At 34.4% G+C, this 26,804-nt stretch overlaps 2 protein-coding genes across 3 annotated transcripts; both read left to right on the top strand.

The window, feature by feature from the left end:
- The first annotated feature begins 1,715 nt into the window (after positions 1 to 1,715).
- LOC146924964 (OTU-like cysteine protease family protein) lies at positions 1,716 to 11,079 on the top strand. 2 transcript variants are annotated; one of them, XM_085709958.1, is made up of 9 exons: positions 1,716 to 1,778; positions 2,318 to 2,408; positions 2,503 to 2,548; positions 3,489 to 3,597; positions 4,097 to 4,188; positions 4,285 to 4,347; positions 4,524 to 4,642; positions 10,437 to 10,512; positions 10,770 to 11,079. In XM_085709958.1, the coding sequence occupies exons 2-9, from the start codon at positions 2,344 to 2,346 to the stop codon at positions 10,824 to 10,826; spliced, it is 627 nt and encodes a 208-aa protein (XP_085566084.1). In that variant the 5' UTR covers positions 1,716 to 1,778; positions 2,318 to 2,343; the 3' UTR covers positions 10,827 to 11,079. The 2 variants fall into 2 exon arrangements, with proteins under 2 accessions (XP_085566084.1, XP_085566083.1); XM_085709957.1 differs by lacking the exon at positions 1,716 to 1,778 and adding an exon at positions 1,936 to 2,103.
- A 5,415-nt stretch (positions 11,080 to 16,494) lies between these two features.
- On the top strand, positions 16,495 to 19,094 carry LOC146924963 (ubiquitin-NEDD8-like protein RUB2). Its single transcript, XM_085709952.1, has 3 exons — positions 16,495 to 16,702; positions 16,879 to 17,138; positions 18,739 to 19,094. The coding sequence occupies exons 1-3, from the start codon at positions 16,610 to 16,612 to the stop codon at positions 18,845 to 18,847; spliced, it is 462 nt and encodes a 153-aa protein (XP_085566078.1). The 5' UTR covers positions 16,495 to 16,609; the 3' UTR covers positions 18,848 to 19,094.
- The last annotated feature ends 7,710 nt before the right edge of the window (positions 19,095 to 26,804 follow it).

The following is a 26,804-nucleotide window of genomic DNA, read 5'->3' as shown; positions in this document are numbered from 1 at the left end:
TTATTTTAGATTAAATTTTGTACATCACACCTAAACTTTTTTTCCATGTAGATATATCTATGACCGTTGCACGGTTTTTTTTGGAGGATCCAAATCCAGACTTCTGAAAAACCTAAACAAAAAAAAAAGGTTAAAAGTTTAAAACATAAAAGTAGCAAACCATAGTTGATTTCAATTTAGAATTTGTTTCAGACTAGTGCATATCTTTTGGACATCCATTGAGAGCATAGTTTAGCTTCATATCTGACTCTTCTTTATGTTTGATTAGTGTACTGTGTATCATTTCCCAAGTTGCAAACTATCACAGTTTAATTTGATGTACAAGTCGTTGCACAAGAAGACTCTGAGAGATCACCCAAAGGTTTGATGAATGATTTTTTTGGCAATCATTTGTCTCCTTTCCGCCTTATTTTGAAATTTGAAAGACCGTCTTCTTTGTTAAAAGCCAAGAAGTTTACCCTTTCGAGCTAACACTCTAAAACTTTCACATGCCAACACGAATGCTCCCAAATACAACGAATTCCGCCTGATTGTGTTGTAGAATCAACAAGAAACGACCCAGAAACCTGTGTTCTTTGCTTGAGTTCTCACCTATCGACCACTAGCATGAGTTTCTAACTAACGTCCTTTAAAGAAGTTTCATACTGCCTCCATAAATCCTTACCAGTGAGAAAATTCATTGACACATGTGGTTTTTTTGCTGCTGTGAGAGTTCAGTTTGCTCTTTAGCATTCACCACATCCATCAAATTGGAAGTAACAACATTATTTCCAACATTCTTTTGAGGATTGATTTCATGAACAAATTCCATGAGAGGATTGGGGTTAATATCTTTAACTTTTCACACCACTTGTTTCTTCCATTGTTTGTTTCCGAAAATCAAAACTATCAAACTTGCCTTCTCCAGCTGCACCAATGCTCTTGCAATGATATTGTGCTCACTCCTTTAAATTCTTTTCCTACAAATAATAAAAAATTATTGAGAAAATGTTGTTTTGAAAATTTTGAGAAATAAATTGACACAATTTCAATAATTTCTATCGTTGGTATCTGAACATGTGTACATGTTAGCATTTGAACAACTCAAAAAATAAATAGATATTTAGAATCATCTTTTGGTTCAATTTTTAAAGTTTTATTAACGGTTTTTGGCTCAGGCTTGCAAAAGCCTAGGTCTTTTAATAGTTGATTGATAAATTTAATAATATTGTGGCAAAAATATAACGTTAATAATATTAATTTTAAATTAATTAAAAAATTATATTTATTACTTTTTATTTAAGATGTTTTTGAGTAAAATCATCTAACCTAAGCAACACAAAATGATTGAAAATTTTATACGTGGATACTTTGATAATATTTTGATTTAAGGAAATATAATTTTATAGAATCAAATTAAGTAGTTGTAATGAAATATTCATTCCATCCCATGTTTACAATAACTATTTGATAGATCTTAATTATAAAAAAAAAAAAAAAAAAACACTATTTAATGGATCTAACGCTTCAAAAATGATCACGCTCTTGGAGATGGGCGATGCAAAATCTGAATATCCTTCATTTTAAATATATCATGTATACTAATCTAACTTTTGTTAATATTCACTTATCAAGGATCATATTAATCGTCATATTGTCATACTATTAACAAAAGTAAAAAAAAAAAAAAAATAGTGTTTTTTTCTTCAGTAAAAACAAAAATTACTTGAGCGGCGGAATTATAAGAACCGAGAGACATGGGATTTGTCTTCCTAGGAACAACGTGGGATCTCAAAAGGGTAAGTAACCTTAAATTAATTATGTTCTGTCCACACGCAGAACCTTTCAAAATCCAAAATTTTAAAATTCTTTTTATTTTTATTTTTTGAAGCAAATTTTTTAAGATTCTTATGTTGTTTGTTACATACTAAATATTTGGATTAGATTCTAATTCTCGTATTAATCTTAATCTTTTCTCCCACGCCAAGAATATCTCTTTGCTTCTTCTGCTTCATATTCATTCCAATTTCCAACCCAATTCCTCTTCATATAGATCTGCATCGTTTTTGCTCAACCAAGATAATATTTGCATATTTTACCTTTTCAGTTTGAACTTGGGTTCCTGTAAGAATTCAAACCTTATATTTATTTATTTATTTATTTATTGTATTGAATTCTAGGTTTTTCTTCTTTCTGTTGTTAATTACCAAGTTTAAAATCATGGGGTTGCTTCATATCGAATTATTGGATTAAGATGTTACATAAAGTTCAAATTTTTTAATAGATTAATATCTCAATTGAATTTTGAACCATGATTGAGTTTTTGATTGATATTCAGGTTAGTAGCTATATACAATCTAAATCATGGAAGGTGTTGTTGTGAGAAGGGTCATTCCTTCTGATAATAGTTGTCTTTTTAATGCAGTTGGGTAAGTACCTTTTCTTTATAGCACACCCAGCTTGGTACAAATGATTCCACTTGTAATATCCTTTGCTCAATTTTGTTGTGTTTGCTCAATTCAGATATGTTATGGATCGTGACCAAACTAAAGCTGCTGAGTTGAGACAGGTGATTTTTCTTTGCTATGGATATGCAAAGTGAATGGATGATACAAGTTTATCTGATTGCTTCATTTCAATGCATGTTATGCCAATTTGGTGTTTTTTTTTTAGTAGAAAACTAGATACAAGGTGTTCATTATGTAACCTTCGTTTATGCTTGTTAAGTTTTGTCTCTCCCTATTTTTAAAATTCTGGTCATTATTTACAGTGATAATGTGCTACACTAAACAATTCAGATGTTGTATCCAACTTGGTTAAATGTACTTGGACTTGCATGTCACTTTGCTTGTTTCAATTTGAACTAATTTCAGAAATAAAAAATTCAGTACAGAAATACATTGATATGTATGTTTGGCTGGACTCTAAAATCATTAATTTGGATAAACAACTTAATTAAGCGCTTATCATATAAGTGCTTATGTAGAAGTTATTTCTATAACAAATGATAAAGTCAAGTCATTTTCGTAAACTATCTTGTTGTGTATTGTAGTACATGTAGAATTTCAAGAAGCATCCTTAAATAACGAATACACATTTGATTGTTTTTCTTTGGCAAAAGCTTGGCTTTAAACTTCAAATTATCATATATGGCTTTGCTTGTATGTTTATCACCTTCTCTGATTATTTTCAGTTCCTGAGGTATTACACAGTAATACATAGGTAGATCGTAATTTTTTTTCATCAATCTATCATAAATTCCTAACTATCATCCATCAACCCCCATGGTGTTCTAGTACCAAATACATATACATTTTTACTTATATTTAAAACCGGAAGGGGTATTTCTTTTTGGTATTTGAAATTACATTGTCTATCATTTAAGACTTACCAGCGAATCGGAACTTTAATCCCTTGTTTTTCCTAATTTCAGTTCTCTTTGGTGTTATCAGTGTCATTTATTTACATATTTTTTACTTTAACATTTTGTTATATTTTACATGCTAAAGGTTATAGCTGCAACAGTAGCTAGTGATCCTGAGAAATATTCTGAAGCATTTCTTGGGAAGCCAAATTCAGCCTATTGTAACTGGATTCTTGACCCAGAGAAGTGGGGAGGTTAGTTGACTTATGTCTTCCGAATCATGGCTGTTTTAAATTATAAAATTGTTTATAGGTAATAGTTATTAATTTTTGTTTCGCAAGTTAGAACTGCTACTTTCGGTGTTCTACCATAATTTTAGGATGATTTAGAATCTATGAGAATCCTTACACTTTGGCTTTTGATAAACTTTGCAAACATAAATATATACCAAGTACATAGGAGTACATTAGATTATTTTAATGAAATTTTAAGATGTATAATGATTAAATTAAGAAAGTCATATTTGAACATCTAGGAGGTAACTAGACAAAGTTCTGCAACAGTCAGTTGTTGTGGTTCTTGCAATTAAGTACCAAAAGTTTTGTCGGTTCTGAATTTGTGGTTGATGAACATAAAAATGAGTTTCAAAGGGCATTTTAAACTCTTCTGTTTGCAAATTTGGCAGTAAAACACTATTAGTTTTTCATTAGTTTGGACTTTGATGTGCTAATGAAGCTATATTCCGTTGTGAAGGTGCGATTGAACTCTCAATATTAGCAGATTATTATGGACGTGAAATCGCAGGCTATGATATCCAGACAACACGATGCGATTTGTACGGTCAGGTTAGATATTTGACGATGTTCTATATGTTCTCAAGTTTTGTCAATCCCTAGTAACTGAACCTTTCCGTTCTTGTTTTTGCTGATTACTTTTGACAGGAAGGTAATTATTCTGAAAGGGTGATGCTGATTTATGATGGTCTCCACTACGATGCTTTAGCTGTATGTAATTTCATATTCCAGAAATTACTAATCATCTATTGATTTTCTCTCACACTTCGGGCATTTTTTCCTGCCTTGAAAAGTGAAATATTTTTACGCTTGACATCTACAAAATTAAGGTTCATATGTATTTTCCATTTTTATGTTGCCTAATGATTACTCCTTGTATGGGTCAGATGTCTCCTGTTGAAGGAGCTCCAGAGGATTTTGACCAGACCATATTTGCCATACAAAAGACCAGAAGCATTGGACCTGTTGAGGGGATTGCTTTAAATTTTATTAAAGACCAACATAGGTAGTCCTCAATTCTTATTGAATCTTTATATGGATTTAGTTTTTATAGCAGTTTTGTTGTGTACTTCTATATATAAGGTTTCTCTTATTTTTCGGGTGTGATGGGTCTCAAAATGTAAGTAGTGAAATATAAAGACAAAAATAGAGAACTGTAATTGTATTGATTTGGAAAAGGAACAATTGATGGAAAATGAATAACTAACTGTAAGAAAATAACAAGATTGTTAACAAGCTAACAATCTCCCAAAAGCACTAAGGCTCCCACAATGCACGTAATGTGAATTGTTCTGCTAACAGAAAACTCAGCTGAGAGACTCTCTCTCCACTGTCCCCCTTATATAATGCTAGTTCCATGCATCACATGCATTCCATGCATCATTCCCTCCACGTCATTACCCTTCATGCCTTTCTTACGTTTTCTCTGATAAACTCTCCACACTTTGGGCTTTTGACCAAAATGAAGGCCCAATTGCTCATCAGCATTTCTATCAATACCACCCCCTTCAGCAAGGACCTTGTCCTCAAGGTTAAATTCTGGAAACTGCCCTCTGATCACATCATTGTCCTCCCAAGTAACATCGTCTATGGACTTGTTTTTCCACTGAATTAAGCTTTGAGGGGTTGAAACACCATTCTGCATAGTAACTCTAGATCCCAGCACTTTCACAGGATAAATCTCCTCATCAAGGATAACTTCTAGTTCCTTAGGCAACTCCCCTTGCACATGATATTCACCGACTGCTTTCTTAAGTAAAGAAACATGAAAAATTGGATGAATTCTGGACTGATCAGGTAACTGCAACTTGTAAGCAACTTCCCCAATTTTCTCAATTATCTTAAAAGGACCATAGAATCTAGCTGCCAATTTCTGATTGTTTCTCTTAACCACAGATTGCTGTCTGTGAGGCCTGAGCTTCAGAAACACCCATTCCCCCTCCTTAAAATTCACATCCCTTCTCTTCTTATCAGCATACCATTTCATCTGCTGTTGAGCCTTCAGAAGATGAGTTTTTAACTGATTCAACGCTTCATCTCTGTCTTGTAATTCAACAGCAACTGCAGCTACCTTAGTTTCATTGCTAAGGAATCTCAGCAACTTAGGTGGCTGTCTTCCATATACAACTTCAAACGGGGATTTACCAATTGACACATGAAAGGTAGTATTATACCAATACTCTGCCCAAGGCACCCAGTAAGACCAATGCTTAGGTTGTTCAGCTGCAAAACACCTAAGGTAACTCTCCAGACATCTATTGATGACCTCAGTTTGGCCATCAGTTTCAGGATGGTAAGATGAGCTCATCTTTAGTGTTGTGCCCTGCAGTTTGAATAGCTCTCTCCAAAAATGACTCATAAACAGTGGATCCCTATCACTCACCAATGAGTTAGGTATTCCATGAAGCCTGACTACTTCTTTCACAAAGACTTCAGCCACAGTCTTAGCAGTATAAGGATGTTTCAGTAAAATAAAATGACTATACTTTGATAGTCTGTCCACCACCACCATTACAGCTTCAAATCCCTTAGATTTAGGCAACCCTGTAATAAAATCAATGGACAAATCCTCCCATACCAAGTTGGGTATTGGCAAAGGTTGCAATAACCCTCCAGGAGTAGTGGCAGCATATTTCTGTCTTTGGCACACATCACATGCTCTCACATAGTCCCTGATAGTTTTCTGCATGCCTACCCAATACAAATTCTCTGCTATTCTTCTATAAGTTCTTAGAAATCCAGAGTGACCACCCATAGGAGTCTCATGGAATTCCTTCAATAAGGCAGGAATCGAAGGTGAACTCCTGCCTATCACCAAGCGCCCTTGGTAAAGTAATACACCCTGTTGTATCTCAAATCCAGGATGATTATCAGGATCTTTCTCCACTTTCTTCATAATTTCCTGAATAGATGCGTCCTGTTTCACTTCCTGTAGCAACTGATTACTCCCCGGCCAAATAGGTGTATGCACCATAACAGTCAATTCTCCTTCATCAAAACAACGAGATAACGCATCAGCTGCCTTATTTTCCGGTCCAGGCTTGTACTTAACTTCAAATTGATAACCCAAAAGCTTGGCTAACCAACACTGTTGGTCTGGTGAAGATATTCTTTGTTGTAAAAAGTATTTCAGGCTCTTGTGGTCCGTGTAAACCACAAATTCTTTTCCCAATAGATAGTGTCTCCAATGTTGGATTGAAAGAACCAAAGCCATTAATTCCTTCTCATACACAGACTTAGCCAAATTACTATCAGATAAAGCTTTACTAAAATATGCAATAGGCTGTCTATTTTGCATTAATACAGCCCCAATTCCCCTGCCTGCAGCATCACATTCTACTTCAAACGGAAGTGAAAAATTAGGTAAGGCTAACAAAGGAGATGTAGTCATTATTTTCTTTAACTTAATGAAAGCCTCCTTAGCAGCTTCACTCCATGAAAAGTTGTCTTTCTTAGTCAAATCAGTAAGAGGTCTAGCAATTTTTCCATAATCTTTGACAAATTTCCTATAGTAACCTGTGAGACCTAAGAAACCACGCACTCCTTTAACACTCTGAGGTTCTGGCCATTCCAAGATGCATTTTACCTTCCCAGGATCAACAGATACGCCCTCTCCAGAAATGATATGGCCCAGGTAATCAATCTGCAAGCACCCAAATTTGCACTTTGATTTGTTAGCCACAAAGCAATGCTTGATCAGCACATCCAATACTTGCTTCAAATGCACCAGATGGTCTTGCTCATTCTTGCTATAGACCAGGATATCATCAAAGAACACCAGGACAAATTGTCTAAGGAAGGATCTGAATATGTCATTCATTGTAGCCTGAAAAGTTGCAGGAGCATTCATCAAGCCAAATGGCATCACCAAATATTCATAATGACCATTATGAGTACGAAAAGCTGTCTTATGAACATCTTGTTCCTGCACACGGATCTGGTGGTAACCTGACTTCAAGTCAATCTTGGAAAAAACTGTTGAGCCAAATAATTCATCTAGCAACTCGTCCACGATAGGAATGGGGTATTTGTCAGGAATGGTTGCCTTGTTGAGAGCCCTATAATCAACACACATTCTCCACGAGTTGTCCTTCTTCTTCACCAAAATAACTGGACTTGAAAACGCACTCATACTAGGCCTGATGACCCCAGCCTGAAGCAACTCCTCCACTTGCCTTTCAATCTCTTCTTTTTGGTGGTGAGGGTATTTGTAAGGTCTTACGTTGACTGGTCCATGATTAGGTAGGAGATTGATCTTGTGCATTTGTTCCCTCTCAGGAGGAAGTGATATTTTCTCTTTGAACACTTCTGGAAACAACTCCAACACTTCCATAATTCCCTCCTGAACCACTTCATTGACATCATGTTTCTTCTCCTCCTTTGGCCACCACCAGTCATGGTTAACCTCCATTCCTCTACCTTCTAAGAAAGAATTCAAACACCCCTTAGGCAACTGTTTCCCTCCTTGACCTTGTAAAGTCACCATTTCACCATCATGCCAAAACTGCATAGATAAGTCCTTCCAATCCATGACAACCTTCCCCAACGTACTCAACCAAGAAACACCTAAAACCACATCCAATCCTCCTAATTCCAACACCAAAGCATCCACCTCAAAGTTTTTAGACCCAAGAGTAAGTCTAATACCCCTACAAATTCCATTTGACAGTACCTTATGACCATCCCCCAATTTGATCCACTTCACATTGGTGGGAGTCACTGTTAACCCAAGAGCAGTAATTAGCTCAGGAGAGATAAAACTATGGCTAGCCCCACTATCAATTAGAACCTCTACATTCACATTCTCCAATTTCCCTTCAATTTTCATAGTACGGTACTCCCCCATTTTCCCCAGCACTCCAATCACCTTACATTCTGCTTCTATACCTTCTTCCTCTTCTACCTCTTCCATCTCCATAGCAACAATCTCACCGTCTTCGTTCACTGACTCTCCTTCACCCAAAATCAGCACACGCAAAGAGCGTTCTGGACATTTGTGTAAAGTGGGGTGATACTTACCACCACATCTGAAACATAAACCCTTGGCTCTCCTCTCCTCCATTTCTTCATTTCGCATGCCTTTCCACCTTTCGTTCGCACCGCCGCGACGGTCGTTGTCAATTTTCTTCCCCGTCGAATTCACAGATGAGGTGGAATTAGAGTTAGATCCAATTGAACCCGTTTTACGTGTCGGGTTGGACCAACCCGAATATGCAGATCTGGGTATGTCTTTGTGGGTCGGGTTGAACCCGCTTCGAAATTTAGATCCAAGCCCATTAGAGTCATTTCGGCCTACGTTCTTCTTCGCGTAAGCTCTGTTCTCCTCTTCATCTTCATCACGCAACTCTTCCTCAACATCTTTAGCAATTCTCATCATTTGCATACGATTCTGGGGATTGAGCGTTCGCACCCTCCGACGGATCTGTGGCTTCAGCCCACTCATGAAGTACCCTAAGTATTGTTCCTCCGGTAAACGCCCCACCTGAGAGGATAACAATTCGAAGGCCTCCACGAATTCTTCCACACTTCCCGTTTGCTTCAACGTAGACAGCTCTTCGAATGGGTTTTCCAAACGACGACCACCGTAGCGAGCGATTAACGATTTCTTCAATTTTTCCCACGTTAATTGATCTTCTGTTTCCATCAACAAGTTAAACCAGTGTATGGTGGCACCTTCCATGCTCAGTCGAGCTAACTTCACACGCATCTCTTCGGTCGTATTTTGCACATCAAAATAGATCTCAGCTCTAGTGATCCATCCTACAGGATCGTCTCCTTCAAACACCAGTAGCTTAACCTTCTTACCGGAAAGTCGCGATTCCTGAAAATGATTATCTGAAGATTCACTCGAATGAGTAAACTCCGGTGTTGGTCGCGTCTCTAGTCGCTTGCTTAATTCACTCAGCACAGCGCTTTGTTGTTGCATCGTAACGCTTTGTTGCTGCATCTGTTGCGAGAGTACCAACAACGCAGATTTCATCTCTCCCATCTCTGCTTCCAGTGCGTCGACTCTTTCTGCCATCTTGGGTTGGCGTGGCATCTACAATTGCAGACACTGTGTTGTTTGGATCCGGTAGGTCGGACCAATTGATGGGTCTCAAAATGTAAGTAGTGAAATATAAAGACAAAAATAGAGAACTGTAATTGTATTGATTTGGAAAAGGAACAATTGATGGAAAATGAATAACTAACTGTAAGAAAATAACAAGATTGTTAACAAGCTAACAATCTCCCAAAAGCACTAAGGCTCCCACAATGCACGTAATGTGAATTGTTCTGCTAACAGAAAACTCAGCTGAGAGACTCTCTCTCCACTGTCCCCCTTATATAATGCTAGTTCCATGCATCATTCCCTCCACGTCATTACTCTTCATGCCTTTCTTACTTTTTCTCTGATAAACTCTCCACACTTTGGGCTTTTGACCAAAATGAAGGCCCAATTGCTCATCAGCATTTCTATCAGGGTGTGTGTATTTAAGGTTTTAGATGCATTACTTTTTCGATTTTGAATGAAAACGAAGCTGTAAACATGCTGCTAAGCAGTTGAACTATAGATTTAGATTTTGGTAACATGAAAAATACAGCATTTGCAAAACATAAAGTTTTCTATGTATGTTGTCAGCTGTGAAGGTGCAATTATGTCCATTGTGCTAGTAAAAGTGTTTGGTTGTCTTGCATGGTGTTATGTTTTTGAAATTTTCTACTCAACCTAGTTTGGTTATCATCTTGAGTTGCATCTCCGGATTAATTCTGCTTCCAGTATCCTCTCCAGTGCTAATATTTTGGACCCTCATTCTCAGGAAACGGAGATTCACCGACACTGCCAACTTCACTCTACGATGTGGGGTATGCCAAATTGGAGTCATTGGTCAGAAGGTCATTCCTAAGTACCTGATTCTTTGCTTTATGTGACATGCATGGTGAATCATTAATTCAGTCCTGAAATTGTGCGTGTAGGCCTATTTACTTAAAAATGACATTAGCGAAAAACTGAGAATGATCTCTATAACAGAAAATTCTTCGGCCACGTTCCTATTTCAGTAACTAAATTGGTGTTCTCTCATTATATGTCCTACTTACCTGTAATTTTTATAATTCTGACTGAGTGCAAATTTTTCTGTGAATATATTCAGGAGGCAGCGGAGCACGCTCAAGCAACTGGTCATGTAAACTTTCAAGAATATAAATGATACACTGTGAGGCAATAACTTGTATGTGTAATCTCAGTTGATTTGAATGAGTATGAGTGTCATTTTTTTATTTTATTAAACATTTAAACTGAATAATCTGCATGCCTTGGAATTGTTGTGGCAAATTGTGTTGTAATTGTAATCATAGTTCCTTTCCTTGGTCTCAAATCTTAATAGACAATTAGAATTTCCTACACTACAGGATTATCATCATATTCTTGTTGGTTTATATTCATACTGTTGGTTCTTTGAAGTTTCTTGATTTTCTGAGTTTCACTTGTGTTGAAATTTTTATTATATAGTCAATGCACTTTTTTTTTTGAAGCCATATATAGTCAAAGCACGTTATTGTTGAACACTTTGCTGGTAATTATAATTGAATTCATTTGAATAGATTCCTTGTTTATTATTGTTAACAGTTACAATGAGACAATACTTTTTTGTTTACTATACACGGAGACAAATACTACAAGTCTACAACATGTTTAACATCCTTATGATAATATGAGCAATTATAAGATGCTGATATATCATGTCAACCGTTCATACATTAATCATATTGGGATGGTACTTCAACAAAGACGAATGGTGAGTCATGTTTATTTTAACAATAGAATGAGTGTGTTATTTAACTATTCCTCAAGGAGGTGATAGCCATTCTTTCATTACATAAATTTGTGATGTAATTTTAGATCTGACTAAGGAGTGGTTTAGTTATATCCACGTAATTTTGGAACGTTTTCTCAATAGAAATATAAATTATCCATACCTAGTCAAATTTGAGTTTATTTAAGGATACCAAAACCAATCTTTGAGTTTATTTAGTTTCCTACGATGTTGAAACCTCTTCCTAAAAATGTATATATGGTCCTGGTTAGGTACTACTTCCCTTTCATTGAGAAAAGAATAATAGTAGGAAGATACTTTGTATAACACACATTTGAATACGCTCTTTAGTCCTTTCTTCTGTGGATTGAAATTCATGAATCTTACAAGATTATGTGGATTGCATAAAAATTTGATGGGGCTGATGTGAATTTCAATCAATAGAAGAGAATATGTTAGAATGTGTTAGAAATTGCGTTCTTAGTACTCATCCAAAAGAAAACAACTACTAGTAATAACTTCATCTGAAATTCCCATTTCCAAACCAATTTTTTTCCAAAATGATGCAACTTTTTTCGAAATTGCCAAATCATTGTTGCTCTTTGACCTTATAAATCATTCTTTCATGTTTTACTTCAAAGCTATATCATTCTATAGCATTCACAGCTTTGTCATCCATTGTGAAAAAATGTTTGCTAGTTCAAGGATGAACCATATGTTCAGGACCTTTTTTGGTAACTTTAGTCTAAAATACATATCAAATTGTGTAACCCACCATACACCCCTTAAATTATGGGAAAAGTAGACATTTTTTTTTTTTTTTGTGCTCAGGGTTCGAATCTCAGACTCTGTATATATTATGTATTATCTTTATCAACTGAGCTAAGCTCACGGGGACAAAAAATAGACATTTCAAACATTCAGCAATGGGACATGAAGAGGAGGAGATGGTAATATTTTGTAAAAGGAAAAGTAAATAAGTAACAGAAGATTAAGAAAAACGCACAAAAAGAGTACACATTTTATATTCTTTTTGTAGTTACATTAATCTAAGAGCTTGCAAATGGAATTAAGTATCTTATGCTATGCTATATCTCTGGAATGCTATAAAGAGCAGGTCTCCAAGGACGATGAAAAGAGTTATATTGGTGACTATGTTTCACCAAATGAGACAAAATATGTTCTATCCCTAATTCCTTCACCTCCATTTTCCCAATCAACTCCTCTAATTGCTTCTTTGTGATCTTTATCTTCACTTCGGTTGTTGTTTTCTCATTACCATTGCTTGGTGCTACAAATGAACCAGCCTCCTCCATAGATGATTGGTGCCTTAGGCAATTACCCATTTAATTTTTTGATTTTGTAATTGAGTGATGAGAATATTTGAGATATAGGTTGGTGATCATACATTATATACTATAGAGACAAATAAAAGGGTCAAAATAAATTTATGTCACGTTGGAATTCATGATTGGCAAGTGTGTGTGTCCCCGTTGTACATGCGGTAAGACCAGAGACCACATTACATTGTAGCCAGCCAGCGGTTGTATTGGACTAGCGACTACTCTAACCTGGATTCACCAACCAAGTTAGATTTGGTCCAACTCTAAACATCTCTTTTTGAGTGAATTACTATTTTGTACTTTAAAATTGTAGATTAGGTATTTATATTCCTCTATAATTTGTGAATAAGCAGCATAAGAAAAAATCGATTTTAGATGATATATGACAACCTGATCCTTTTGATAACTTGTAAGGACTAGTTTAATAGTGAGTAATGTAATTGTGGATAAATTTGCTAATAATGATGTAATTCAAGTACTACACACTTCGGTCACTATTACAAGCAAAACTTTGTATTTTATAGACCACTTTGTATATAGTCTTTATTATAGATCACATACATCATTTAATGAATGAATCTAAAATACAAAGTTTTGTTTATAATAGTGATCGGAGGGTGTACTTTGTTAGTAAATTTAGATACAAATTAACAAATGAATAACTTATTCATAATTGTAAGTTTTCCAAAATGACAACATAAATCAACATGAATCTTTTCAATGTGTTTTGTCTTCACATTTACGTTTTTTCGAAAAAACTTTCTATAAAGTCACCAATCTCAAATATCTAACCCTATCTCGGTCACCATGTCATTGTTCCCAACAAAAACATATCATTGACCCCGAGAATGATGCAACAAGTGGTGGTGGTGGTGGTGGTATCTCAGCATGTGGGGCAACGAGCTCATCATACACCTCTTATTCATGCAATCATCGCTTACCTTGTAAACTATCTACCTCTTTGTGTGAAAATGCAATAGCAAACCTACCACAACTCCCATGATCGACACCTTGTCCTTGCTCAATGTACACATCCATGCAATCATCACTTATCTTGAGCTTACAAACAAAAAACAACATAAGGTTAATTTATAATTTTGTCCATGATGTTTTATTGTTAATTTCTTTTTTGTAAAGTATATAAACCTAGGCTCCTGGAAATTGAACCCATGTCAAGTAGAATGCCAACGCCAAGCTCTTCTACCAGTAAGTCATCTCCATTAAATTTAAATTTTAAGCAGGTTATTGGTATATAATCGCTTTTATCATGCACCATACATATAAAAAAAATATTTTGGCCCCAAAATTTTGAAAACGCAACTCGAGAATGCTAGGGTCACACTCCCTAACACACTCTTTAACACACTCCAATAGAAATTAGCCACATGACCCCTTCCTTTTATTCATTTCACCTGTCACCGGTAAAGCAAGTAGTTTCACGTTTTTTTTTTTGTTCACCTTCTTCCTCCACTGAATTTCTTTTGTTCCAATGGTGGTGCTAGAGACATCAACATGATCCTCCTCCTTGAAAAGTAACGGCACCAACCTATTCCGATTTGATTCAATTTGTGGTCCCTTCTGTACCCTTTTTCAAGAAGACCCATGACAATCTTTCCTTTTTTGAAGCCATGGAAAATTGTCATCATCCTCAATTTGATACCCATGATTCCAATATACATGTTTCAACGCTCACCATCACCAGATTCATCTTTTTATTTCATTTTCAAATTACTCAAATTGAGAAGAGGGGTTGTTGTTATAAATTGAAAATGAAAGTGAATTAGAACAGGAAAAGGAGGGTATTGAAATTGAGAAAAAGAATGGGGAAAAGGGAAGAAAACGAAACGATGATGATGGCTCACAATCACAACAGTATGGTCTCTGCACTTTTTCAAAAAAGTATGGTCTCTGCAAGTAGAAACTAGAAAGAGGGTGAAAAACAAATTGCACCATTTACCTGAATAGCTTGTAACCGGTAAAAGGAATAAAAAGTAGAGGTGACATGGTTAATTTTAATAGGAGAGTGTTAAAAGGGTGTGTTAGAGGGTGTGACCCTAGCATTCCCCAACGCAACTCTGCAGATCTGTTTGCACACCTTAAAAGACGACTTAGATCTTATTATATGACCAAATGAAAGAATAACTAGTTAGTCACATGGGTATTTTGCCAAACTGTAATATTTATTTTTTTAGAATGCATCTTGAATATAAAAATATATAATTATTTTAGAATAAAGATTTTTGGGAACTAACTATGTTTTTTTGAACAAGGGGAACTAACTATGTTATCCAAACACTTTTTAAAAAAATTACTCCTTCGTTTCAAAATGAATGTCACTTTAGCCAAAAAAATTGTTTCAAAATGAATGGCGCTTTACATTTTCGATACAACTTTAATTTTTTTCTTCCAAGTTTACTTTTCTAACTTTTCTCTCACACAATTTTCAATGCAATTTTAAATTTGTCTTTTTCTTATAAAGTAAGGGCAGTTTAGTAAAAATGTTATGTCTAATGATTATTTCATTTCATTCATTAATCTGTGTGAAAAGCGACACTCATTTTAAAACGGAGGAAGTATAAGTTATGTTGGGCAAGTTTTTCCGGATCAATTTTTAAAATCGTGAAACAAACAGAATAGGATTTTCTGCTGTAAATATTACACATAGTTGCACGCTGTAGCACATCTCAACCGTAGATATGAGATCGGTCGATTCTGATTTTAATCGTAGTTTCACATAATAAAATGATCTCAGACATCAATTTTAAATTGAATAGCTTAGAGCAGTTAGACCATCTACAATGGGGATTCCTTCCCCTATTAAGCATCATTGTAAATAGGCACTCCCTTTGTGACACCAATGAATATGGTGCTTATGAAAGTGAGTGCTTGTATAAGCACCCTCTCTCTCCTATTACTCATGAGTCCCACATGTACAATTAATTCTATTTTTTTTATATATTTAATTATTGTATTATTTTGATATTAAAAAATGATGTTGCAAGGAATGAAATACATAATGGTCCTCATCCAAATCTTGTCCCGTACCTACAAAGGAGAGCACAAATTCAAGATAGATAAACTCATCTTCAACTTCAACATGATCTTATGGAGCATATTTGGCACCGTTTTGGGAGTGATAGTCAACAAGATTAGTTGTTATTTAAAATATGCAATTTTTCATCATTCATGTTATATTGTTTTTTTAAGTTTTAACTTTTTCTTGAATTATTAATAAAAATAAAATAAAAATGTTTGTTTTTTTAATAATTTATGATTAAATTATTTCAATATTTTAAAATTATATAATTATGAATGAGTATAAAATGTAATGATATAGAGTTATTGCTGGGACCCAATTAATAATTATTTTATGGTGCTGGGTTGGAGAGATTGGGTGCTTATTACGTATTAATTATAAAACGAATGACGTGTACGGTCGGGACCCATTTAAACATCCAAATGGGGTGCTGCATTGTGGATGGTCTTACAACACCCCTTAGTAATTCTTTTTGAAAAACATAAACTCAATAAATGTTGTACTATAAGATTATTTTTGGAACAATATATTAAATAGATCAATTTTTTTTTCCTTCTTTTAAAGGTGAATTCTAACTAACAGGTTATTTGACAAAAAAAATTGAGAAAAAAATTGTTTTTTTTCCCTTATAATTTGTGAGAGTGCTAGTTGCTTCAAATACCCAATTACCCATACTCCCCGCATCACTCGAACTAAAAACACACACACACACACTATCGCGCTCGCTCTCGCTCTCGCAGAATCAGAATCAGAATCAGAATCGAGAAGAAAGAACTCTCTTGGGGAAGAAGAAGAAGATGCAGATCTTTGTGAAGACTTTGACCGGAAAGACTATCACCCTCGAGGTTGAGAGCAGCGACACCATCGACAACGTCAAGGCCAAGATCCAGGTTAGTTATTCCCCTTTTTTTCTACTTTCAAATTACTTAATTAGGGTTTTTTTAGGGTTCTATTGTTAGGTTTTAAAATTGAATTGATTATTATGGGTGTGTGTTTGGTCAATACTAGTTTTGGTATACGATGATGGACTTGATTTTGTGATTCTAACTGGTGCTTGTGGTTTTAGGACAAGGAAGGTATCCCTCCTGACCAGCAGAGGTTGATTTTTGCTGGTAAGCAATTGGAAGATGGTCGAACTCTTGCTGATTACAACATACAAAAGGAATCAACACTTCACTTGGTCCTTAGGCTTAGGGGAGGAACCATGATTAAAGTCAAGACTTTAACCGGTAAAGAAATTGAAATTGACATTGAGCCTACTGATACTATTGATCGTATCAAGGAACGTGTTGAAGAAAAAGAGGGTATTCCACCTGTGCAGCAGAGGTTTGAAACTCATAATTCATTGCAAATAATTTAAAGAATGTTTGGAGTGTTTTTAAGTTATAAATATTCATGCATTAAGTCATGCACCATTTGAATTTTTAATTAGCAAGTTACTGTTAATATGATAGGTTTGTTAGTTAAGAGATTTATTTATTTAGTTAGGCTGGGATAGTTTGAAGAAAGATGTGTTGCCTATGATAAAAAAAAGAGGGAGTCTTGTGGCAAGAAATAACTATTTAAACTAGTTTATTTATTTTGTACATTTTTACACTCAATCTGAACTAGTTTCTAGGTTTAGAAATAACTATTTTTTTCACTTCACAGATCTGATCAAAGAATAGTATATAAGGTAGTATTTATGCAGATTTGGTTGACTCTTTCTGATGCAAGTATGTTAGATCAATAAGGAAACAAAAACGTAAATATAAATTTTTCATAAACACGTGTTTTATTTCTCCTAAACTAGTTCCTATGAATCTGGGCAAAATTCTCAACCATATTCTATAACCCCTCAAGATATAAAATTAGATATTCATCATGTCCAACTTGCTCTGCTGTTGGAGCAAATCGGCAATGGCACACAAATAACTCCTCCAGCTATTGTAATGGTTAATCTGGATTAGTGGCAAGAGATAAAATGACTCCAATTATATTTAGTTTTGCATCTAGAGCGAAAGGTAAAAACAAATCACATACATTTTATTGAAGCCTTTACCAACAAACTGAGCCCTAAAAAAAAACATTTTTTATTTATTTTTAAATTGTTCTTGTCACACGATCCTTTTATGATTCCAGATAAAAGAGAACAGTTGATGGTTTGAAACTCGCATAAGAAGTTGTGTGTTTAGCAATTAAATTATGCACCTTGAGGATAAAGGTGAATATTGGGTAGGGGTAGGGAGAGTATTGATAGGTCTGTTTTGAGGTTTATTTAGCTAGTTTGGATGAGATAGTAAGAAGAAATACGTGTGTTGCCTGTGATTTTGTTAAGATGAGATAGTAAGAAGAAATACATGGGGGGTGGGTAGTGCAACTGGTTTGAGATAAGTGTTGTTAAGGAGTTGGAGGTCCAGGGTTTCAAGGCAAGGAGAAGAAAACTAACAACAATTAACATACTTACATTCGCCATTCAAAACAAAAAGTAATAAGAAATACATGCGTTGCCTATGATTAAGAAAAGGGCGTTGAGAAGTCATTTTGGGTCTAGTAGAATTGGGACCAGGGGGGGGTCTTTTATCGCTTGAATATCCAGGGATCTACATAACTTTCTGTATGTTTGTGCGCTCAATCTGAACCAGTTTCTATCATAAGAGTGCATAATTTTCTACTTGTCATTGATATATCTTATACAGGTATCATTGAGTTGGATTGCATATTTATTGGTAGATCTATTGAACAATGCTTAATTAGTCGATATTCAAAAACAAAACTGAATTTTGATTCTGACGTTTTAATCTGCTGTTAATTTAGTTTGCACTTGCAGTCTTAGAAATACGTTTTGCTTTCTTCACTGAACAAAGCATGAATGGAAAATTAAGAATTTTTTCTCTTAATTCTTTTGGAAACAGTAGAATCTTACACCTGCTGTCACTTGCTGCAGGCTCATCTATGCTGGTAAGCAGCTTGCTGATGACAAAACAGCTAAAGAGTACAACATTGAGGGTGGTTCTGTGCTTCACTTGGTGCTTGCATTGAGGGGTGGTAATTAGTAAGGTAGAATGCACATTCGATCTCAAGAAATTAGTTGGTCACTTTCTAGTTCTTGGTAAATGTTTAAAAATTGCTTCTGAACCTAAAGACATGAAAGGAAGCTCTATACTCGTCCATCTGAGGACATGATTGTTCTTTTATGTGCTTGGTTTTTATAATTTTTGGGTAACTATTGGTGCTCACTTCGTTGTATGCTTTTAAACCAAAAAATTGGCATCTTAATGAATCTCTAAACTATAACCACAAGTACAATGGTGAGAGTTTTGCTCTGTTATCGTCTTTACAGAGGTGAAAGTTTGATTTTGGTTTTAGGGCCACAAGCACAATGGTGGTGGCCCTGGCTGAACTGGATGAATGATCTAGATCTGAAGTAATTTTCAGACAGCCCAAATATGATGTATTCATGTTGACTGCTTTTTTACCTACCCTGAGTTTCTCGCGCGCCCAATGCAGTTCGGATTATAGAATGCGAATGACATAAACACCCCATAAAAACCTCCAAAAACACGTTGAAACGTTTCGGATTTTAGAATCTGAATAGGCACGTGAGAACTCATAGGGTGGGAAAAGTAATGATCATTCATGTTAGCATGGCTGATATATTTTGGCCAAGTTACAATTTGAAATGTGGCTTCAGAATGTGGTCCAGTGAATATCCAGGCTGTTTGACTTCGTTGGTGCCATTTTATATGCAAACTTAGGAACTACAACTAAAGATTTAATCCTTTATAGAGCTACATTTTAAATGAGTTTAATAGTATGTTTGTTTATGCGGTACAATTGCACCATTCACACGTCTGGAGAGAAGCTACTATTCATAACTTCTGTTTTTTCACGTTGGAGAGAAGCTACTACTATTCTTAGCTTCTGTTACGTTGGAGTGTTTGAAATGCATGAAATTCTTGTTAGACGCCAAACCAAATACTTGCCGACTTGTATGCACCGATAGTGTACGATATTTTTACACAAATGTTAAAATTGTTTTACAATGTCAATGCATACATATTTTTTGAAGGAGAATGCTAACTAAGGGCATTGGCTAAACAACTAAAATAAGTAAGTTTTTATAAAAATTAGTGTGATTATTACAAAAATAAAGCAAATGTTCATCTTATTTGGGATAAGTACGAGACATCAACGCATTGCTTTGTGGAAGGATTTGCATGCGTATCATGACTAGAGACATTTTTTTTTTTTAAGCAAAATATAAAATATATTAAAAAGAACGAAAGAGATACAAAGACTGGGGGGACATTAGACCTGACCCAGGAAAAACCCGAACGGGAATACATCGTGATAAATCAGTCCAAGTGGATCTACTCTAGTCTATCATAACAAAAATTCACTAATCACAGGCGCAACCCAGCGAACCCGCGTACGAGCACGAAACCAGGTTACAAAAAAACATGAAAAGTGAAAAAATGCACATAACAGTTAGAGTTTAAAAATGGCGAATGGATCGACCGCCAACACGGTATCAAATCCAAGTGCCAACAGCTCCCTGATAAACAACAAGCATAAAAAGCTCTTTCGAGCAAGCAACGTGTAAGAACTCAGATCGAGGGATGAGTCCAATACGTCGGTAACAGACCCTTTCGGGTTAAACGAACCAACCCTTTCGGGTAAATAGAACCAGACCCTTTCGGGTTATCGAAAAAGAGCCACCGCAAGAGGGACCACGCCTGCCATCCACCCAATCTCTAAACAAACAGCATAAACACAATACAAAAACAAACAACGCAAAAGGTACAGTACAAACAAAGAAACAACAAACACCAAACAAGACCGGCATCCGAAACTGAAACAGCTCCAAATCTTCGACGCAAACCAACAGCAAGCACCAAAATGAAGCTCACACCGAGAAACTTGAAATAGAATGAAGCACGAGAATGTCGGAACCAATCGAACCACAAAACCACCGGAACGGCGGCGACGACCCAAACCTTTGTTACTGCAGATCTCAACATATCTGTGGATAGAATTAGAAAACATAGGCAAGGCCACACAACCACCACCTACCTCCTTCAACACGGCGGCAAACACGCGAAACCGCACTGAAAAGCATAGCACCGGAAGAGAAATGGTTCAAAACAACCCCAAAGGGGTGAAACGGTGGTGCGGACAAAAACAGAATGATATACTTCCCCCGTATCGAATATAAACAAAAACTCGTGTGGGTTAAGGTATGCAATTATAATGTTTTACCGATTCGTGGTTAAGGTATGCAATATAAGACTAGAGGCATTCATTGTTCATAATTGAGATGGTCTAAATTTGAATCTAGATTAAGGTATGCAATTATAATGTTCTACCGATTTGTGGTTTGCAAGAGGAAATGAATGTGCTTGCCTGTTGATTAAGCTAATTCAACTTCGTGCGGGTTTGAGAACAAATCATTAACCTGATAACTAATTCTAGTTTTAGCTTGTCATGTTTGATTTGTGCCAATTGTCTGCTACAATCTCATTCTCAACCTTCATCAGCTTTTTGCACATAGAGTAGGATCAGTTGATGTTCATAACTTTTTTTGTATTTGAAAAAAGCTTCAATTACTCAACTACTCCTAAATTATAAGCAGTGATTTGATTATATTGCTCAAAACAAATGATTAAAAAAGCCTGTGGCAATAACCATTATTGAGCAAGAATAATTAGCAAATAAAAGTAGAGTAGCTGAGCTTGGGCTGATAAGCTTCAAATCAATTCGATTGTCAAGTTGATGCGTCTGCAACAACTCGAAAACGACATAAAAGGTTCAGTTAAGCACTGCTGCCAACTGCCAAGAGACAAACTGCATGCTTAACTCAGCCAGTTCTATTTACCAACCAGAAGTGTCCAATTCGGAACAAGCCAAATCATGTACGTAATTTGGTTTTCTAGTCTCAAGTCATAATCAACGTCGAATACATCAATGTTAATAATTGCTTACGGTTCTTTGAAACTAGTTATACACGATTTTCTGGATCAAAGTTAAGCTCGGACAATCATTCTTTGAGTGTAGAAACTAGAAAGTGAGATTTTAATCTAATATATACAGAAAGTTCACATGCTTAAGTGTATAATTCCATGCAATATGTGGTGGTATCTCTGCATGCAGTGCAACGAGCTCATTCTACAGCTCTTGTTCATGCAATTATAGATTATCTTGTAAACTATCTATCTCTCTGTGTACAAATGCAATAGCAAGCCTACCACGCCTCCCATGACCGACAACATGTCCTTACTCAATCTCTAAAACAATAAAAAAAAAATTATGATAAAGGCATCTCTAACACAATATAAACAACAAACATAAGATTAAATTATGTAAAGATGTACATATCCAGACGTGTAATATTAAATGTTACAAACTTCAAATACACGTTGAAAGTGTACATTCATACATAATAATTTGATTGATTTCTTGCATTATCGAAATATGTATATTTGAAGTTAGTTTTGATGTGTTCAAAATACACATCGTAACATAACTTATATCAGAAAAGAAAAAAAAAATACAATACTTCCTTCAATCTCATATGCAAGCAAATAATTTTTTTTAGGTTGATCAAGATTAGAGCCTAGAGAAATTATTACTACTTTTTTAAGTAGAGCCTAGAGAATGTTGGTCGTCACTTCTAGAAAATCCATAATGGGTGGTGTGTATCAATAGAAGTATTTCTCTACAACAATTAACACCAATAGCGTGTCATGTTTTCATTTGCTGGGACAAATTGGTTTGTATTGATGGAATGCGATGGAACTTAACCTTCAGATCCAACCGTTGAATAATAAATACTCATGAAAGTAACTCCCCTCCCTGCCCATATAAAGACCCATATTATGGATATATTAGTTGGACGAAATTTCACAACGTGTCCCTTTTAAATGCAACATGTTTTGTGACATTTTCCATTTCTGTAGGGATAACGACATTAATTAATTACTTAATTAATAGGCACGACAACATGTTTTTGGACGTGCCATTTTGCTAGCAACGTAATACGAGTGACTTTTTTTTTTTTTTTGAAAGATAATACGAGTGACTTTGTGTCGTACTGGTTTGATGATTCAACAACCATACATGAGAGTGATTCAAGAAATTGATCGTGTCCTAATTTAATACCGACAATAATAATATTTACCATTTAAATAAGGGTCTTGCCAAAGGACATTGGTTAATGAATTCACTAAAAAAAATTTGTCTTGTAAATATAAGTTTTTATTTTTATTTTACCAATAATCACATCACTTTTTGATGCAACCTACTACTCCCTCAATTCCTTTTCTTTTGATGTTTTAGCTCTTGACACAAGTTTTAAGGAGTAATTAAAGTATATAAACATTTGTGTGTGTTTTACTTAAATATCCTTATTTATCATTAAATTCACATGTGATAAACCAAAGGTCACACCTACTTTAATAGTTTACTAGTAACATACCCGTGCATCCGCACGGGTACTGGTTGGTTGTGGGTGATTTTGTGTAGTTGGAACCCAACATTATGTAGTTGTGAACAGTTTAAATTTAGATCATTTAAAAGTTAATTATTATTAACATTATAATTTATAGAATATGTATATAAAAGTGTTTGGGATAAATTTGAGTAGTTTGAACTCGCTATTATGTATTAGTCAATGACAAATTATACTGTGTGTTTAATCTATTTCTGAAATTTTAGTCAATGCTCACTTATCCCGTGCATTTTATTCTATGAGGATTCAATATTATTATAGAATTGAAGTGAGGGGATATTATAAATAGCACAAATAAATTGTTTTAAATGACAACTTGTCATGTAAATCAAGGTTAGTTTAGTCAATGACAACTAATCCCGTGTGTTTAATTATTTTTGAAATTTTAGTCGAAGCTCACTTATCTAACGCATTTTAGTTTATGAGGGTTCAATATCATTATATAATTGAAGTGAAATGATATTATAAATAGCATGAACATTTTAGCATGAACAATTTTTTATAAATGACAATTTGTCAAGTAGATAAAGGTTAGTTTAGTCAATGACAACTTATCCCGTGTGTTTGATTTATTTCTGAAATTTTAGTCATTGCTCACTTATCCCGTGCATTTTAGTTTATGAGGGTTCAATATCATTATAGAATTGAAGTGACGTGATATTATAAACATCATGATCATTTTAGCAGGAACAAATTTTTATAAATGACAACTTGTCTTGTAAATCAAGGTTGGTTTAGTCAATGACAATTTATCCCGTGTGTTTGATTTATTTCTGAAATTTTAGTCAATGCTCACACACTCGTGCATTTAATTTTATGAGGGTTCAATATTATTATAGAATTGAAGTGAAGTGATATTATAAATAGCGGGAACATTTTAGCAGGAACTTTTTTTTATAAATGACAACTTGTCTTGTAGATCAAGGTTAGTTTAATCAATGACAACTTATCTCGTGTGTTTGATTTATTTCTGAAATTTTAGTCATTGCTCACTTATCCCGTGCATTTTAGTTTATGAGGGTTCAATATCATTATAGAATTGAAGTGACGTGATATTATAAACATCATGATCATTTTAGCAGGAACAAATTTTTATAAATGACAACTTGTCTTGTAAATCAAGGTTGGTTTAGTCAATGACAATTTATCCTGTGTGTTTGATTTATTTCTGAAATTTTAGTCAATGCTCACACACTCGTGCATTTAATTTTATGAGGGTTCAATATTATTATAGAATTGAAGTGAATTGATATTATAAATAGCGGGAACATTTTAGCAGGAACTTTTTTTTATAAATGACAACTTGTCATGTAGATCAAGGTTAGTTTAATCAATGACAACTTATCCCGTGTGCTTGATTTATCAATGACAACTTATCCCTTGTGTTTGATTTATTTCTGAAATTTTAGTCAATACTCACTTATCATGTGCTTTTTAGTTTATGAAAGTTCAATATCATTATAGAATTGAAGTGAAGTGATATTATAAATAGCAGAGACATTTTAGCAAGAACAATTTTTTATAAATAACAACTTGTCCTGTAAATCAAGGTTAGTTTTGGCAATGACAACATATCCCGGGTGTTTGATTTATTTCAGAAATTTTAGTCCGTACTCACTTATCTTGTGCGTTTTAGTTTAGGAGTGTTCAATATCATTATAGAATTGAAGTAAGATGATATTATAAATAGCCGAAACATTTTAGCATTGACAATTTTTAATAAATGACAACTTATCATGTGTGTTTGATGTATTTCTTAAGTTTTATTAAATGCTCACTTATCCCGTGCATTTAACTTTATGAGGGTTCAATATGATTATAGAAATGAAGTGAGGTGATATTAGAAATAGCTCGAACAATTTTTTATAAATGTCAACTTGTTATGTAAATCAAGGTTAGGCTAGTCAATGACAACTTATCATGTGTGTTTATTTTATTTTTGAAATTTTAGTCAATGTTCACTTATCTCGTGCATTTTAGTTTATGAGGGTTCAATATCATTATAGAATTGAAGTCAAGTGATATTATAAATAGGAGAGACATTTTAGCAAGAACAATTTTTTATAAATAACAATTTGTCCTGTAAATCAAGGTTAGTTTTGGCAATGACAACATATCCCGTGTGATTGATTTATTTCAGAAATTTTAGTCCATACTCACTTATCTTGTGCATTTTAGTTTAGGAGTGTTCAATATCATTATAGAATTGAAGTAAGATGATATTATAAATAGCCGAAACATTTTAGCATTAACAATTTTTAATAAATGACAACTTATCTTGTAGATCATGGTTAGTTTAGTCAATGACAACTTATCATGTGGGTTTGTTGTATTTCTTAAATTTTAGTAAATGGTCACTTATCCTGTGCATTTTACTTTATGAGGGTTCAATATGATTATAGAAATGAAGTGAGGTGATATTAGAAATAGCACGAACAGTTTTTTATAAATATCAACTTGTTATGTAAATCAAGGTTAGGTTAGTCAATGACAACTTATCATGCGTGTTTATTTTATTTCTGAAATTTTAGTCAATGTTCACTTATCCCGTACATTTTAGTTTATGAGGGTTCAATATCATTATAGAATTGAAGTGAGGTGATATTATAAATAGCAGGAACATTTTAGCAGGAACAATTTTTTATAAATGACAACTTATCCTGTCAATCAAGATTAGTTTAATCAATGACAAATTATCCCGTGTGTTTGATTTATTTCTAAAATTTTAGTCAATGCTCACTTATCCCGTGCATTTTAGTTTATGAGGGTTCAATATCATTATAGAATTGAAGTGAAGTGATATTATAAATAACAGGAACATTTTAGCAGGAACAATTTTTTATAAATGACAACTTGCCCGGTAAATCAAGATTAGTTTAGTCAATGACAACTTATCCCGTGTGTTTGATTTATTTATGAAATTTTAGTCAATGCTCAATTATCCCGTGCAATTTAGTTTATGAGGGTTCAATATCATTATAGAATGGAAGCGAGGTGATATTATAAGTACCAGGAACATTTTGACAGGAACAATTGTATTATATCATAGGTTGATTAGTAAATCAAGGTTAGTTTAGTTAATGACAACTTATCTTGTGTGTTTGATTTATTTCTAAAATTTTAGTCAATGCTCACTTATCCCGTCCGTTTTAGTTTATGAGAGTTCAATATCATTGTAGAATTGAAGTGAGGTGGTATTATAAATTGGAGGAACAATTTTTTATTTTATTTTTATAAATGACAAATTGTCCTGTAAATCAAGGTTAGTTTACTCAATGACAACTTATCCCGTGTGTTTGATTTATTTATGAAATTTTAGTTAATGCTCACTTATGCCGTGCATTTTAGTTTATGAGGTTTCAATATCATTATAGAATTGAAGAGAGGTGAATTTTTTATAAATGACAAATTGTCATGTAAATCCAAGGTTAGTTTCGTCAATGAGAACTTATCTCGTGCGTTTGATTTATTTATGAAATTTTAGTCAACGCCCATCTGTTCGG

Source organism: Medicago sativa, chromosome 5 (genome assembly GCF_051527215.1).
Source record: "Medicago sativa cultivar Bolivia chromosome 5, Bolivia_mono, whole genome shotgun sequence".
Lineage (NCBI taxonomy): Eukaryota > Viridiplantae > Streptophyta > Magnoliopsida > Fabales > Fabaceae > Medicago > Medicago sativa.
Note: the sequence above shows the minus strand (reverse complement) of the source record. Positions and strands in the feature narration are given on the sequence as shown.

What these genes read in the sequence shown, in the direction of transcription:
- LOC146924964 (XM_085709958.1), top strand. Translation starts at nt 2,344, where the DNA reads ATGGAAGGTGTTGTTGTGAGAAGGGTCATTCCTTCTGATAATAGTTGT. An exon ending in GATGCGATTTGTACGGTCAG is followed by an intron (nt 4,189 to 4,284) that starts GTTAGATATTTG and finishes TACTTTTGACAG; the next exon opens with GAAGGTAATTATTCTGAAAG. An exon ending in TTTATTAAAGACCAACATAG is followed by an intron (nt 4,643 to 10,436) that starts GTAGTCCTCAAT and finishes CCTCATTCTCAG; the next exon opens with GAAACGGAGATTCACCGACA.
- LOC146924963 (XM_085709952.1), top strand. Translation starts at nt 16,610, where the DNA reads ATGCAGATCTTTGTGAAGACTTTGACCGGAAAGACTATCACCCTCGAG. An exon ending in ACGTCAAGGCCAAGATCCAG is followed by an intron (nt 16,703 to 16,878) that starts GTTAGTTATTCC and finishes TTGTGGTTTTAG; the next exon opens with GACAAGGAAGGTATCCCTCC. An exon ending in ATTCCACCTGTGCAGCAGAG is followed by an intron (nt 17,139 to 18,738) that starts GTTTGAAACTCA and finishes CACTTGCTGCAG; the next exon opens with GCTCATCTATGCTGGTAAGC.